The sequence below is a fragment of the Phoenix dactylifera genome, chromosome 18, assembly GCF_051530095.1.
Source record: "Phoenix dactylifera cultivar Ajwa chromosome 18, Ajwa_hap1_PhDact_Kaust_v1.1, whole genome shotgun sequence".
NCBI classification, from domain to species: domain Eukaryota; kingdom Viridiplantae; phylum Streptophyta; class Magnoliopsida; order Arecales; family Arecaceae; genus Phoenix; species Phoenix dactylifera.
The window spans coordinates 14824172-14841237 of record NC_143207.1 but is presented as its reverse complement, the minus strand read 5'-3'; the positions used below and the strand labels follow the sequence as shown (position 1 = coordinate 14841237).

General features: G+C 38.0%; 1 protein-coding gene and 1 pseudogene across 5 annotated transcripts; both read right to left on the bottom strand.

Annotated features, from left to right (window-relative positions):
- Positions 1-1044: 1044 nt before the first annotated feature.
- On the bottom strand, positions 1045-5835 carry LOC103706793 (actin-7-like; annotated as a pseudogene). The gene is made up of 5 exons (XR_016398963.1): positions 3191-5835; positions 2390-2914; positions 1757-1990; positions 1374-1427; positions 1045-1104 (listed from the first exon to the last, which is right to left on the bottom strand). The product of XR_016398963.1 is annotated as an actin-7-like (transcript).
- A 2651-nt stretch (positions 5836-8486) lies between these two features.
- Positions 8487-17007, bottom strand: LOC103706794 (RNA demethylase ALKBH10B-like). 4 transcript variants are annotated; one of them, XR_005513858.3, is made up of 9 exons: positions 15788-17007; positions 15116-15241; positions 13973-14094; positions 13759-13876; positions 11630-11749; positions 11420-11529; positions 11200-11351; positions 8670-9474; positions 8487-8520 (listed from the first exon to the last, which is right to left on the bottom strand). XR_005513858.3 is itself a non-coding variant. In XM_008791028.6 (9 exons), exons 2-9 carry the CDS (start codon positions 16383-16385, stop codon positions 8730-8732), a joined length of 2091 nt encoding a protein of 696 aa, XP_008789250.4. In that variant the 5' UTR covers positions 16386-16396; positions 16617-17007; the 3' UTR covers positions 8487-8729. The 4 variants fall into 4 exon arrangements, 2 of the variants coding, with proteins under 2 accessions (XP_008789250.4, XP_008789249.4); XM_008791028.6 differs by having other exon boundaries at positions 8487-9474; positions 15788-16396; positions 16617-17007; XR_015974555.2 differs by having other exon boundaries at positions 8487-9474; positions 11200-11307.
- Between the last annotated feature and the right edge of the window lie 59 nt (positions 17008-17066).

Below are 17066 nucleotides of genomic sequence, written 5' to 3'. Positions count from 1 at the left end.
GTAGGCAAAGATTGATAATAGCAAAGACAAATTGATTCTATTTTTACTATCATTTGCCTCGTGGCTAAGCTCGATAAAAATTGGGTGAAGTAATATAGAAACCTCGCATAGATGTTTAGCTCGCTCGTTGAGATACTTACTGGCTAACATCTTGCATGAAAGTATATAAATGTTGCGAGACCATATAACATATTGATAAACAATTTTCTCGAAAAATAGGTTTCTAATGAAACAATCAAATTGGTAAGCAGACATATATCTAAGCTAACAGAAAGATTATTTCTCTTCTTCAGTTCAGGGATGAAAAATAGTTGGTTGATGGGTATTCTTTTTTGTCTTGACACAGAAGAACATAGACATAACCAGCAGCCTTAACCCAACTATTTGGGGTTTGATGTGAAACAATCAAATCAGAAAAAGATGATGGAGATTACACTGAGCAGATTGTATTCATTTTTCGAAATGGATGGTAAAGTAACTCTAGTAGCTTGCACTCTAATGGTTAAGAATGTAGATGAAATGCCTAGGATTCATGCAGACATTATTGTCAGCTTTCATGAAGTTCTTTAATATGGCTGACATTCTTCACATTTTACTTACATTTTATTTTGGGGAAAAAATAGATATATTAGCTTCTCGAATCAAAATTCCAGAAGCTTATTAATGTTGTTTGCAGGCAAGGGGTCAAGGAACAAATTTTATCTACTCAAGATCCAAGGATTGGAAGATACCTAAAGAAATGATGATGAGAAAAAAGGAAGTCTTGAAGCTAAAGTGTTCATGAAGAGATCTGGTGACATCAGACAGGATAAAAGGAAATGTATATCAAATGATCCATATCATTTCAAGCACAAGATTAGTGTCAGAAGAAACACCACCAGACATGGGGTCATCCCATGGTTAGCAGGTCATCCAAAACACTCGAAACCGCGTTAATATTAAAGGTAAAACCAAAGTAAATGGAACAAATACATGCAGAAGAAACTACTTACAAAACAAAAGATGTACAAGTAAAAGCTTCACTAGACCCAATTTAAAGCAACATTATTGAGCAAGAGCAAGATTTGTATCAGAACAAACAAAATCATGTCGACCGAACAACATCTAATACAAGATAAACTTATTAGAGAAAACATGTAAGGAAAAAGGCTCATCAACCCCATCTAAAGCAGCATTATTGACCACCCCTCAATTTACAAGGTTCACCATCATGATGGACAATAACGTTAAGATGAAGGGTTACTTGGATGCTTTCTCGTGGAACAGCACTGATGAGGTCATTGTCCACTCTGCCGGGTATATAAAAGTTCAGAAGAAAGAAAAGAGAGCTAGCACCATCTCCATGAATGGGATGGCAAACCTCTTCATCTCACCTCCCATGGTAGCAGACTTAGAAGCTCATCATACTCTGCCTCTGCAATCCACATCTGCCACAGATAAGAACTCATCATAAGTTATTCACACCAAAAAACATGATACAAGAAACCCAAATATATATTAAGCATTCATGTTTCCCAGATCATTCACACAAATATAATGATCAATGAAATGATTTGTGTTATGTCATTGATGTAATAACCCAGGACCTCACCCAAAATAGCTAGCCGAAAGGTATTATTTAGGTTTCTTGATCCTGTATAAGTACCCAAGATCTACCCAGCGAATAACCGATGTAGGACTAAACACACACCTGCACGGGTCCTTACAATTGATATGGCGAATGGGAATTCAAAATGTATATGTTTCGAGTGCGAACACTCTACTTCCTTTCTGGGGGAGCCACCACTTTAATCTTCATGCTGCTTGTGCTAGTGCAGTGATCTCCTTGCTCATCCTGTCAGCAATGCCTGGGAACATGGTGGATCCACCACTCAAAAACAATGTTGCCATACAAATCCTTCCTTATATCCACGTAGCACTTCATGATGGAATTGTAGGTAATCTCAAGTAACAAATAGTAATTCTCTGTTATCACATGAACAAAATCGAACTAATTACATTCAAAATTCAGAAAAATTCAAGCTATTAGTCATTATAGCTGTTTCATAAGACAATCGAAACTCATCTACTGCAAAAGTATATATATATATATATATAAAATCATCGAGAACACGATCTATTTATTTTACAGAAAACAGGGTCAGTGTGTGAGACAGTTAAAAAGGTTTAAGGTGAACGAACCCCTTACATCAAAGAAGAAAAAAGAAATGACAGATACACATTTTACATAAAGTAAAGAGGAAAAAAAAAAAAAGATAATCATGAAATGGCTCCAATGAAGCAATTACTGGTGTCAAAAGTATGCTAAATTGCCACTATCTGAAATTATCAATAATGCCAATCCATGTCATAATTCACCTAGATCCTCCCAATTTGCTAATTGGACTTATTCATAGTCTGGAGTCAACATGGAGTACATACAATCTAGTATTTCATCTGCTGTTTCTGTCATACAAATGAAAACATTGTGCAGTAAGTCAAGAAAGTGAACCATCAGAGAGACTGATACAGACAGGTAGTGGACTTGCTCACCTGCTGTGCGACCTCCAGCATAAAGAGACAGAATAGCCTGGTTGGCTACCATACATAGCTGGAGTGTTGAAGGTTCAAACATGATTTGGTTTGGGTCACCTTCTCATGATTGGCCTTGGGGTTAAGAGGTGCCTGTTCTTCTGGGGCCACACGAAGCTCATTGTAGAAAGTATGATGCCAGATCTTCTCCATGCCATCCCAATTACTGACAATGCCATGCTCAGTAGGGTATTTCAGAGTTAAAAATACCACGCTTGGATTGGGCTTCATCCCCAATGTATGCATCTTTCTGGCCCATGCCAACCATCACACCGGTGCGACGTGGACGGCCCACAATGCTAGGGAAAACAACCCTTGGAACATCATCTCCAGCAAATCCAGCCTTGAAAGTAATCAAAAAATAAGTTGGAATTCTTTAATACCTTTATGCACCCAAACTACATATTGGAAAGAGAAAAAAAGAAAGTGCCATGGAGTCCTAACATTACAATGTGTAAAACATCAAGCTTCAATGTTAGTATTAAATATTTGGCAGTTCGCATTAGAAAAAGTTCTACATCATGAAGGATTCATCAAGTCCTGCATGGATTTAGGAAAATAGATGCATACATGGGAATAGTTCAGGAAGAATAAAAAAAAAATAATCCAGAATGTGTACCTTAACCATTCCAGTGCCATTGTCACATACAAGAGGCTGAAAATCCTCAGCATCTGCCATCTTTTATTTCTGAGGAAAGAAAGGTACCAGTTTAAGATGCAGAGAATTCAGCAAATGAAAGAAGGAAAATGCAATAAATTGATTTGGTCCAAACAGATAATGCTTGTTGAGTCAATCCTTTTGCAAGGTCATGGTTTCTTAAAATATTGGTCTATTAAAGTCAAAAGAAGGAAAAAAGTTTCCAAACAAGATATCATACTTTTTAACAGCAGATTCAATAGTGGATGCAGGAGAATAGGTGTTGTGCCTTTATATCAATTCAGGAATAACTTATCTCTAGCAATCTATGAATGCTAATTTACACTGCATGCCCATTTATATTACTAGACTTTCCAGTTTACTCCAATACACCCAAGTCAACACGATGACTCGACATGACGTGCATGACATCTGCTTGGTTCCAATAGGAGATATTTATAGGGACTAGAAAGACCAAAAACACCAGCACAAACACTCTTACAGAAGTCCTTGTAATATAGATTACCATTTAGATTTCCTCATATCCTTTTACCTTCCAGTATTTCATATTTTAAAGATTTAATTTAGTCCAAACTTCCCCAGTTATAGCATTCAGTTCAACATGAGAATATGGACTACCTATTTTATCATCTCTTCCCCAAACACTAATTAATTCATAATCATACTATGAGTCACATTCTGTTTTGCAAATTTTACATTTTTAATTATCCACTATTTACGTACCATGCTTCTATCATTGTCTTCCCCACATAATAAAGCCACAGACAATGGTGACATCCTTAGCTGGCTCCTTTTTCCATTTGATATCTTGCTTGCTCCTAACAAAAGCATCTATCTTGTCATTATATCTGGCATCTTGCTGCTTCAGCTATCAAACAGAACATTTTATGAAACATTTTTTTTCCTCGGTGAAAAAATAACCTTTGTCAACTTTGTTCCATCAGGTATCCAAACCATTGCTCTTAGAAAATCTTCTGACTACTGATCAACCTGGTGTTTAACTAGCCTCCAATGAAACTTATCGACATGCTAAATTTAAACTAATATCAGTAAGATATGCCTACCGATATGGGTGTCTGCATGGTCGGACAAATACATGGAGATATAAAACAAAAATGAGCATTATCATGTGAAATATATTCCATTCATGAAGCCCTGCATCTCTGCATCTCCACAGCAACATGCACTGCACATGCCATATTCTAGTCAGCATTATAAAATTAAGCAGAGCATCGTTAAACAGAAACCATAAGTAGCATATTCTCATTAAAAAATAACAATAATAATTTTACAAGTAAAATTCAAAATAAGTTTCAGGCCCTTATGCCCCTCATTTGAAGTGCTTGTCTTTCCCTCTTCCTCTTCTAAATAAATGCAAAATGAGAGAAGGGAGATTATAGTTAAGATCAAAACAAATATAGTTAACATATTCCCAAACTCAGAGATCACAGTTACCACAAAACAGCAAATCAACTATAAGTCGATATAGTTCAAACTTCAAACTTCACTGTAAATTTGAATTTGATTATTTTTACTCGTATTGCAGCAACTGTACATTATTTCGCCTAGGAAATCTGGACTGAGATGCTACAATGCAACAAGCAATTAGAAAACACATTTGTGCTGTACTTAAGGATCACGGCTTCCAAGTGACAAGCAATCTGAGATCACCTAAAGTGAGTGAGTTTGGATATATGCATGGATGTGAGCCAAAATTATCGAAACAATCGCACACTCCACAGCATAATCTGCCTTCTTTGAACTTTGACGTCTCCCAGCTTTTTATGCTGATATAATTTCTCTTATCTATAAATGGCCAGAACAACATTGAAATCAAGCTCCACATATCATCTTGGCATTAAACAGGAAAGAAATGATGGTGAAGCCCTACAGCTATGAAACCATAGGAAACACTTTGGATGCTGATCGATCACATTGTGATTGCATAACGCATTACCACCTGCCCCCCCAAGAAACTTGTTTCCCTTATTTACTTAGATTACGCAAGAGTGACACACATATAGAACTATCAAATGATGTAAAAGAATTTATTTATCAATGCAATCATATGAGTGCATAAGTTGTTAACCCATCATGGCAGGCATTGCTAGTAAACCTTCAGATACCAAAATTAGTCAATGTGATAATTTTTTTTCTGTGACAGGTGTGGGGGCCGGTCATTTGGCTTTCCATGACAGTTTCACTATCTTGGGGATCATCCTACAACTTTCACATATAACAATCTCTGTTTCTTTCTCTCTTTTTTTTTTTTGGAAGTCATGTATTTAAGTAAAAAAAAATGCAAATATTTGATGAAAAAAAAGGACAAGGATCAGGATCTCATTGCTAGCCAAAATAAAGATTCTACACTAAATCAAATAGAAATCAGCGTTTGCTCTGAGATACAATCAGAAAACAATCAGTTCATATCAATCAATTATGAGAAAAAAAATTCCAACAATAAACTGAAAAGATCCAGGAACAGAAAAAAACGCGGTCTGAATCACGATATGCGAAAGGGAAAACGCAATGCAAGGGGATCCGAGTTTACCCAAAGGCCGGTGGCAAGAGGAAGATGGAGAGGAGGAGGAGGAGGAGGAGGAGAGGGCGAGGAGGAGAGGGCGATCAATCTGGGAGGGAGCGAAACACTAGATCTCTCTTTGAGTTTTCTTGTCTCCGGATTATCTTTAACGTTTCGAGGTGGTGATACGATGAAAGCGTTTAAACAGGGAAAAGGTGGCGTGGGACCTTTCTCGGCGCCCCGCCGAGATTAGGAGTAGGCGCCCGCGAGACCTGTCCGGTCCATTTATAACGCACCGGTTCGGCCGGCTCAGCTGGTGCTGGGACCAGACCTGGATATGGCCTCATACTCAAATTGTGGAACGTCATGTGTGAGGATCCGCGAACATGTATTTAGTTTCATATCGATTATTCATTTAAAAAATTTTGGATACTTATATAAAAATAAAAAAATATAAAAAATATCTTCCGATTGGCATTTTTGGGTAAGGTCCTAAGTTGTTACAAATAGTATCAAAACAAACCCAACCCATAATGTATGTGGACTAGAAGATTACAACACATATTCATTTAGGGCTAACCACAGGCCGACCGTGGTGCTTGTAATTAGATTTGAATAGATTTAAACTTTTAGCCCAACGAGAATGTCGAAGCTTATGCGAGCGTATGTTTAGTTTCACATCGGTTATTTGTTGGATAAATCTTGAGTACTTATACAAGAGTAAGGAACTCAAATAATACCTTTCGACTAGATATTTTGGACGAGGTCAAAATAAATAGTATGCATACCGGAAGCCTATATCATATTTTCTTTTACCAACATTTTATCAAGAAACAGTTTTACACTTCTCTTAATTCATATTGATGTGGTAAAACATTATTGGATTCTTTTCTTCGTTCGAGAATAAGAATTACTAAGAAAATACCGCATCTTGAGACTAATTTCTTTTTTTTTTTTTTGTCCAATCACAATAGGTGACATATAAATGCATAATACATGGGCAAGGTATTATTTATTTTATTCAGTTAAGAAGTACGTTAGAAAAAAACTCTAAAGAAAAAATCATAAGAGAGACTTCAACGGCTGCCATCAAGTGAAGGGAAAAAAAATACAAGTGATTCGTGTCGATATAGTTGCTTTTTAAGAAAATATCCTAGTATATGTTTCAGGTCAGAGGTGCGAGTACATTGTCTTTTCTTTGAGCAGCAGCATATCCATAAATAGTTTCATATATTCTTTTTAGCAACAATTTTTATAACTAGGATAATAAATGATACCTGACAGTTTGATAAATTAATCTAACTTAATATCCGGGAACCTGATCGAATGATCTCTGATAGTTTGTTGGGCTGGTATTGGATGTGAGATATTCAAACCGGTAATCTGATTGGTAGTCTCATGATAATTACATGCATAAATATGAAAAAAAATGCCATGTGTGTCATTATATGCACTTCAAACTGGCATTGATCATTGGTTGCTATTAGGTGAAATTACTTGACATAAAAATAATTGATATTGCAATTGTGAACATGTTAGTTACTGAAAATATAGAACCATAGGTATAAAGTTGTTTAGGAAAATATCTCAAAGATGTCAAAAAATATTGACATAATGTAAAATTATTATTTGTTATAGAGTTATTGGACGTTCATTAAGCATTTCGATCCAAACCAAATCCAATAAAGAAAAACCGAAACAAATATGCTTCAAAAAGTAAATCCAGAACCAAATCCAAATTCAATTGTTTTTAGTGAGTTTGGATTTGGATTTTGCTTGATCTCAAGCCCATTTATGCCTCTAATTATATTGGCCTTTATAATTGTTATAACTTTTGTTATAAAACTTTGCATTAGTTAGGCCGAGGCTAATCACGCAAGACCTAGCTATAACCTCGCGTGGCCAATTATGTTGCAGGCACCGAGCAAATTGCTATTGATAGCTTGAATTGCCACAGACTTTCTACTTGATGAATTATTCCAGGCACCATTTTGATTTACTATCTCATACAGCTTATTTAAGAAAATTCAGTATCATCTTATATTGGTTGGTTGGTCTTTTTGTGAGTCAAAAAGTGATACATTTGGCTTTCCTGAATTTTGGCTGTCCCTCCCAGTGTAGTTATTCATAGAAGGAATTGATAAAAAAAAAAAATGGCTGCAAAATCTGCTTGTATATTTACTAAGCAGCAGACTGAAAATATTCTGCATCAACTTTTAAATATTTTAAAACTAATTTTTATATACTCTTAATTTAACCAAGGAATTTGATACAATCCTTGGGATAATGTATTTACACTGAGAGAGAGATGCTGAAGTTTGGAGAAAAATAAAAAATGAGATAGCCCATCATACCTGGATTGCCCAGATTTCAATTTCCATTTTAACCATCTTACCTGCATAGCATCTAAAGCCCAAGAGGCATCCTCTAAAATTTTCATATACTATATGATTAAACTTTGCTGCTCCTTCCATATTAGCAGGTTTTGCATTTTAGACTTGAGTGCCAAACATAGCTTGACCATAGAATCCGTCTAAAATCCTGTGTCGCATACCAACGAAGCTCATAGCAATCTTGTGGTGGTGGCAGAATGCTGATTTTTCTAGTAGCATCATTGATCCGAGAGGAAAACAAAAATCATCTCATAGAGTGCAACTGATATTACCATATACATCTCCATCACCGATGCTGTCAAACTGGGAAGCTGGAAAATTAAAAAGTAAACTTCGAAAAATATGTATCAAACCTGTTTTTTTGCTGAGTGAAGTTCCTGAAAAATATGCAGAGTAAGTTTGACAGCAATCACAGCAAAAATGAAATGGGTAAAAAAAAATCATTCCTGATATTTCAGTCAACTGAGATGCCACAAAAATTAAAAAGAACCCGTACTAATTATAGAAGTGAACAAAGGAAAATTACTAGTTCAGCAACTTGTTTGCCGCTCTTTGCATTTGCCCCAAACTCATGCAGTTCCTCAGATTATCCCTTCATGCTAGTACTTAGAGAACAGAATTTGGCACTCCATCCTTTTCCTACCTTCTTAGCACTAACAGCCTGATGTTCTTCCTTACTTCCACCAACACCAGCACCAACAGTCAAGCTGCCATTGCACTCCATTCTTGGTCCTACTCCATCTGTTATTTTCTTAGGAGAAGCACTGCTATTACAGTTCGGTTTCTCCACCTCATTCTCATTCTCAGGTGCCAAACAAGTGAGCAGAGGAGTGCTAGTTTCTGTGTGAATTGGCACTACTGAGAGCTGGTGTGATGATGGGGGAGGCTGGTCTGAGCCAGGTGGGGGGAGAAAGACTCCGGTACCAGGAATAGGGAGTCGAGGAGAAGTGTGCATTTGAGGTGCAGCCACTGTCCATCCAGCAGATGCAGGAGGCAGTGGCGCAGGGTAGGGGACAGCTGCAGGGGGCACTGGAGCAGGCGCGATAAACAGCTGCTGTATTCCATTGGAAGGCAAGTGTTGGTGACAGATGGCAGGGGCCGGTAGGACACCACTAGTGGGGTTCACTCCGCAATGCTTAGGGGGCCTACCTGATGACGTGACCCAATGTGAGGGTGGAGGTGCACCGGAGGAAGGGAAGTGCATACCTTCAGATGGAAATGTCTTCTTTGGCTGCGATTTTCCAAAGGTTAGAAGGACACGCTGCTTGCAGAGGGAGGGAATGGCATGCTTGGCTAGATCTGCGCTTTTGCCTTGCATCACCAGGAGGGATCTATAGTTGGAGAGAGAGAGAGAGCAGATGAGTTTAAAAAATCGTGGAAGGATTATTATTTTACACTAGAAGCGAGATTACAAGCATGATGGGACAAAATTGAAAGTGTTGTATGTCTATTCCAGTTACTGCACAGAAACGGATTCCTTTTTCCTTTTTATAATCTACAGTGTATAATAAACCAACATTTAATTCAAGATTCATTCTACTCATGAAGATGTAATACATGATAATGCTTTACCTCGAAACTTGTATTTTTCGACAAATGAATAATTTAAAGACTGTTGCATAATTTAGGTTTCGAATTTATATGCAAATTAAGATTCACAGGACTCTCCTAGTACATGCTTATAATTGCTATCCATGATTGTTCGCAAACTAGGCATAGCCACCGACAAATATTTCGATCGGAAAGCTATGGATTACAAATTACTAGATGATTAGCACTGGATAGATTGAGAGATGAAGATAAACCTTTAACACACTAAAAGTTCATAGAAAATTAACCAGCTTGGATATGGGTTCATAGTTTCTGTCTAGGCCTAAATACCCTAAGACATGCATTTAGGATAATAAAAGGCCAAGTTTTGTTAACATCCTAAGAATGTCATCAAGGACTCATCAGTTTACATTAGTTTTCAAATTTATCTTTTTTAAGAGAACAATGACATAATCAGCACCATTTCATTGAGAAAATGAAATCATATGTTTTCAAGTTTATCCTTAGAATCTAAGTATATTGCAGCAAGCATGTGAGTTAGCACAGCAATGCCATCTTGAGTATCTTCCCTTCCTGTGAGTAACCGAGAGCAAAACCAAGCCAAATTAAGGTTACAAGTTACATAATAATCATCAAACTTTACTTTATGTGTTCTCTCTCATATCAAATTTTGTACATTAAAATGTTCTCAACTTGGCACTAATTCACTACAAAATTAGTGATGAATTCCGAAGTTAACTTCAGACAACAGGGTCTTGCCATTAAAGATCATAAACTACCTGGTTGATAGGGAGGCCGACCAAATTGGTTGCACAGCTTATGCTCATGTAATCGAGGAGCAACCATTCAAGATTCCTCTACAAAAGAAAGAGTCTAAACATATATAAAAAGGCAAGGTTTAATAAGGGGAGCTGCATTTATCCATCTGGGACAAATCATAAGCTGAAGCAAATCAGAGCACAACCCCCAATCAAGCAGAAAAACCAATTTAATTTGATATTTTCTGGTTGTACCCATTGCAAACTCTGCTACACAGAAAATGCAGAAACTGGGATTACAAATTTAGGCATATGGTGATTGGTTAGAAGCAACCTAACCATGGACTCCTATGGGCCAAGGCTTCAACGGGTCTTCCAGTGGCAGTGTTGCCAATTCTTTGACAAGCGAGCCTAAGTCTATATAAATGCATGAGACAATTCTGATTTTTGTAAACTGAAAAATGATCTCCCATCATGTCCTTCTCAATTTCTACACAATTTGAATGTTACAGAGACCCATTTTATGCGAGCACTTGTTAAGTCTTTGGGACTGGTAATATGACAAAAGCAGCAGTATTTAGGCATCAAAATCAAATTAGCAGCATATCCATACATCATGCACTTCAAATTCCTAAGGTGATCCAAACTACTATAATTCCGATGTTCATTGAAGATGTCTACTCCAAACAGATCAAAAGAAAATTATGGAAAAATATGCAAATATTGGAACCAGAGTATGAAATATACCCTGCTGAGAGAGAAAGCTTAAGAGAACCTCTGTAATCCCCACGGTCTCCTCCAACTACTCGTCCAAAGACAATGTCACATTCTGTCAAGAATAAACTACAAACAGGCCTGCCATACCAAGGTGGCCACATGTGAGGGTGTGAATGATCGCCCTGTGAAAAAGTGCACAACTCAGGCTAGTTCATTACATTACAAGCCACATCTATAGTGCTTCAGTCACCTCATTAAAGAAGTCGATAATGCAATAATCAGGCTTGACGGTCAAAACTTTCAGGACAATGCAATCAAGAATATCTTGCAGCAAGCTAGGAACTGCTTCCACCTTCCAGTCTGTAAGTACAGGTCCACCAATCTTTATGATCAAACCACGGAAAAAATATGTAATAAAAGATTCAGCAGTTAAAGTTTTGCTGTTCTAGGAGGAACTTGCCTCTAGAAGTCCCAGCCGAATTTTCATCCTCTAGAGATCCTTCAATAATGGGTAAGCCCAGTTGAATCATTTCCCTTCCATGCCCTTTCGCAGGTCTCTTCGAAACCACAAATGTCTGCCCTGCTTTCATCAGTTCCAAGAATATTATAAATTGACAGCATCAAGGGATAATTTTATTTGAAGTCACTATAACCATCATTTGCCATAACAAAACCAGAACCGATACTTAAAATTGAATAAATATAACCTATGAAGCCAAATATTTTTTACTATGAACAAAAAGCAACAGCAATTCATTTGCATAGAGTAAAAGAAAGAATAATCGAAGAGTTATCGTCCATGTGAAAGATCACAAGACTGCTCAAAGCACAAGTAATCGAACTATTTAGATATTTCGCTGGCCATCATGATATTGCTATTGAACTCTTGCCAGCACATTTGCTTAACTGCTACCTATATATTCAATTTTCTGCAAGTGTGACTCACTTATTATATAGTATCTCTTTTTTCTTTTCCTGGTGATGTCTTTATGTTATCTCTAATCACCATTCTACTTAATATACTATCTCTAAACATCTGATACACTTAATTCACAAAATCTGATATATTTTCTATGATTCATTTATCCAGCCTCCGCTTCCCAAGTGACACAGGATCTAGCAAAGGATCTAACAAAGGATTGTTCACCTTTGCATCATGCAATGTTGCATAGGCTCAGAAGGCTTACAAACATAGTTAAGGATCACAGATACTCCCTTATGCCAACTAAACCAAGATTACCCAAATGCTACCACCGAAGTTGATCATAACAGTGCATTTGGATTGTAGGCTTTACCACCCATCACCAGCACTACAAACAATAATCTCATTGTAATTTTCTAGGAAGCTCATCACAGAATACCAAGACCATGAAAAAATATATATAGAGTCAATGCTTCAGAATCTGAGTGGGAAACCTCAATTGTTGACCATTGCATATGAGCATAGTGCAACAAAGGTTAAATACCACGTACAATGTTACATGGTTAACAATTGTAATTTAAATCAGTTCAATTTCAGGTAAAACTCCAAACCAACCCAATCCAACCCGTGCACACCCCTACATCAAATTGATATTAATAATTGCATTGTCTGACTGAAAAGAATAGAGTAGACTTAAAATTTTCTCAACAAGTATCAAGTTGATTAATTCTGCATTAGGCTTGCGTAATTTAGCATAATTCTAATTTGTATTAATTTATGAGTTAGATTCTGTGATATGGGAATATTAAGTGTTTAAAATTTACATGAAATGTCACATTTTGTTGGAGTGCAAAGAGCATATCTACTTTTCTAGGGAAAGAAATTACATGCAGTCCATGTCAAAGCTATTGGTAAAGTTTCCATGCCAATGCATGTCGACAATCAGTACAATATGACGAAGTATATTTATCTTGTTGGCCCGTAGTCAGTGCTCAAAAAAGGCTGCTGCTATACTAAGGCAGTCAAGAAATCGCATAACGCACATGCAGAACGCAAGCCATACATGAAGTTGGTATATGTTAAAATTGAAAATAATATATTATTATATAAAATAAAAAATAGTAGTATATTAATGTACATGTATCTGGCCTGCCCAAAACCCACAACCAGCTTAATATTTAACCTAAACGCATCCTTCTTGCATTAGCCACATATGTGGTCACACAATACGAAGACGGTCATATATGCAGCAATAAAATGTTAGAAGCCCACATATACAGTCAGTCTCAAGTGGGCCATATATCTGGCAGCATGGTACCAAGCAAACTACCCTTTCAATGCATATGCAACCCAACTGCACACGGTCGTTGCATATAGGAAATGCGGTGCAGTCAGGGGATCGTTTCTGCATATTTGGGTGCATATGTGGCCGCATGCACCACATTTTAAAACAAAGCCCCTGATTATTTATTCTTTCCCCCATCAACAGATTAATAAGTGGGTATGCATAGAATTAATACATGCCCTTCCAAAAACTAAGTTCATACTCAAGGTTAGATGTCATGTATCACGAAGACTAACATAATCATTTTTACATTCATGCTTACAGCCAAAAGAGTAATGTTTGTTTCACTCAAGCAAAAGTAAGTTGACATTGTTCAACTTGCCTTGAAACTCTCCCCGATGACCAGCAGCTCTCAAGTCATTTGCCAATGAACCAAGTTTTGTAATATCCATGCGGTCAAATAACTCTTCATAAAGCTTGAGTCCTTCAACAACATTGACCTATGAAAGTAAGACAATGGTCTTAAATAGCAGGGAAAGAATAACATTGATGATAACTTAAGAAGCTAATCAACATATTTCCTCCTATTAGCTTACCATTTTTCCATCGTACATTTCATTACTAACAAAAACTTTGGGGTTTGCAATAGGTTGCTGTTTCTCATCTTGATTTGGCATTGTACCTTCACCACTCCAGAGAAGCATGCTGTTGCAATTCTCTGGTGAAAAAAAGGGTACTGCTAAACAATTTCTTCATCGAATTCTAATGCTACAAGTTGACAGTGGAATAGTTCATGATATTTCAGGTCCAAAAAAACTTCCAGTGACCAACAGGAAGAAATGAGTAAGGGGCACAAGCTGTTGCTTCACATGCAACTATAAGAATAGAAGGAAACATTTACATCACAGCCTAATCTGTATACATGTATATTTTTGATATATAAACAACAGCCAAGCGTCTGCTCATGTTGAGCTTTATGATCAAACATGGGATATGCATGGGTTAATGAACATGCAGAAGTGTGTGATATAGAGTAATAAAGTTGCTGGAATAGACCATGGGAGCAGTTTGGAAGGAAGTTTCTAAAACTGATTAGATATGAAAGGATACTTCAAAGAAAGGCTCTATCTCTCTCTGATCACCTATAACAGCTAAGGAGCAACTGAAGCTGAACATCTTCTTGGACAGATTCTAGGAGTAGGAGATTGTTCCGACTGCAGAGGTTAAGGATGCGACCTGCCTGGAATATGGTAGATGTACTGCTGTACCCACTCATTTTTTCTCCAGTGTAATCAAATAACTTGGTATTCCATTGGATATTAATCAGTGTTTGTTGGTGCTGTGTTTTCTTTGTTTCTTACTTTCTTATAATACTTTTTCTTTTGCTTTCAGTACAAATTTAAGTCTTCAAGTCACAAGGCAGCAGCCTTTATCGCCTGATCTACCAAGACAACTAGATAAACTCAATTTAAAATATAAACTATCGACTAGTCATTTATGTTTCCCAGGAAAATATCCATATCCTTGGATGCAATTATTATGAAGTTGCCAAAACTAAGAGACAGTGCTGGAGCAGGTATTGGGTGTAAGGGTGTGCAAGCAGACATTTTAAAACTCTTGAAATAAGGAAATGCTTAGGAAGCATGTACAGTTTCGAGTTTCCAGAGAGTTTCCAGACTGGATGCGTTGCCCTATGTAGAAGTCTCCTGCAACTAAGTTGTGAACTGCATCACTCATACCTTTAGTCTGCAAAGTCTGGCAATCATTAGGGACTGCAGGCGCCAACTTAACACACTCATCTAAAAGCGACTTTTCTCCATCTTTCTTTTGGCAATCTGTCATGGAACTACAATTATTTTCCAACCCTGCATGCAATGTAATAGCAAGTAAACAAGTAAATTCCAATACTTCCAGTCTCTTAGTTATTTTGCTCCATTTATATCAAATGAAAATAATTGGAAAGCTCAGAAAAATATAAAAAATAGAAAGAACTCGATTATCAAAACAATAGTTCCACGTAATTGAGTTAATTCCCAGCTGTTTTATTTTCAAACACTTGAAGCCATTTAACATTTCCAAGGATGTAATCGATATTGCTACATAATTGATGAACTGAATAACCCCGTGTACTCTTGATTTATTTATTGACAAATACAAACTACAAACTCTAAGTCACATATAGATGTATCGATGCAGTGTCTCTGCTCTCATATTTTCCTTCAATAGTATGATGTCAATGAAACGAACATAATCACTACTGATGCGAACAGTTTTTTACAGCATTTGCTTTCATACCTGAATTAATGTTGAAATAACTGAAAATATATACTAAAATCTAAAACTCAACCAGATAACACCAAAAATTTAACATTTTGTTAATTCATAACCGATACCAGAATAGCTACTCTTACCCTCCTCCGCTGCAACTGCAGAGCAATTGCCGTCTGGAAGTTGGGCTTCGCCCTTTCGCCTGTCATCTTCTTCTTTTCCTAACTTATCCTCCCCCTCTTTTCCTAACTTATCCTCCCCCTTACCCTCTGCGTCCAAACCAGCAGATGAAGCTGAGCTGCTGCGATTCTCCCTCGCGCTCTCAAACTTGTGTCTGTAACCAAACGCAGGCTTCCTGAATTCTTTCCCCGCCACATTCGGCTGGGCAAAGCGCCTCTGCTGCTTCCTCCAGGCGACCTGCTGCAGACTGTACGCGACCTCGGCGACCGAGAAGTACTGCTGAAGGTGGAGGACTGGGTTCCAGCTGCAGCGCCGCTGCTGGATGAACCCAACCACGGCATCGTACTCCCCAGGTTCGCCGATGACCCGAAGGTGATGTATCAGCGAGTCGATAATGGCGTTGGACGCCGCGAACTCCGCCCGTATCCACGAGATGAATCCATCCCGCTCATCCGGGAACCACAGCCGCTGGTGCGGCTGCAGGTCGCTGCCACCGCCGCCGCCGCCGACCGGAAACTGCATCTTCTCGGAAATCATAGCATTGCCCGATTGCCCTGCCATAACAACTCCCACTACCCCGATCCCATTCCCAGATTGGATAAAAATAGAATGAGCTTAGAATCCGGCAAACAAGAAAACGTAAAATTCTTAAGCAATGATCGAACAACCGTCATAAATCGGAATTCGTGATCGAAAAGATATCAGCTAGTGGCAATGCAGGTAAAATTTTGGCCTCTAAAATCGATCCAACCATCCTTTAAAACAAACAAGAGAAGAAACGCAGAATCAGACCTTGAGAACTAGCAATGAGTCTTGGAGATCGGATTGAAACGATGGAACGCGAGATTTTTTGACAAAAAGAAGTAGAAATCCTTGGAAAGGGGGGAGAAATCTACGTATAGAGAATGGAATTTGATCGATACGGAGGAGAATTCGGCAGATCTGGATCGATTGGAGAACAGATCGTCGGAGGAGGAGGAGGAGGAATCGAAGGGAGAGAGGTGAGGGAGATCGGAATGGCGGAGAAGGGGAAGGAGACGGGATCTAGGGTTTGGGTAGGAGGGACTGTGAGGGGGGAGGAGGGAGATGGCTTGGGGAGCACGCGTCTCCCTCGCTGCCGCAGCTCCTGCTTCCGCTGCTGCTTTAATGAGAGAGAAGGTTGGGGTGGTGGAATCGGAATCGTTTCCCGGACTACGGTCTAAAGTAACGGCTGTCATAACGGGATGGGAAGTCACCGTCATA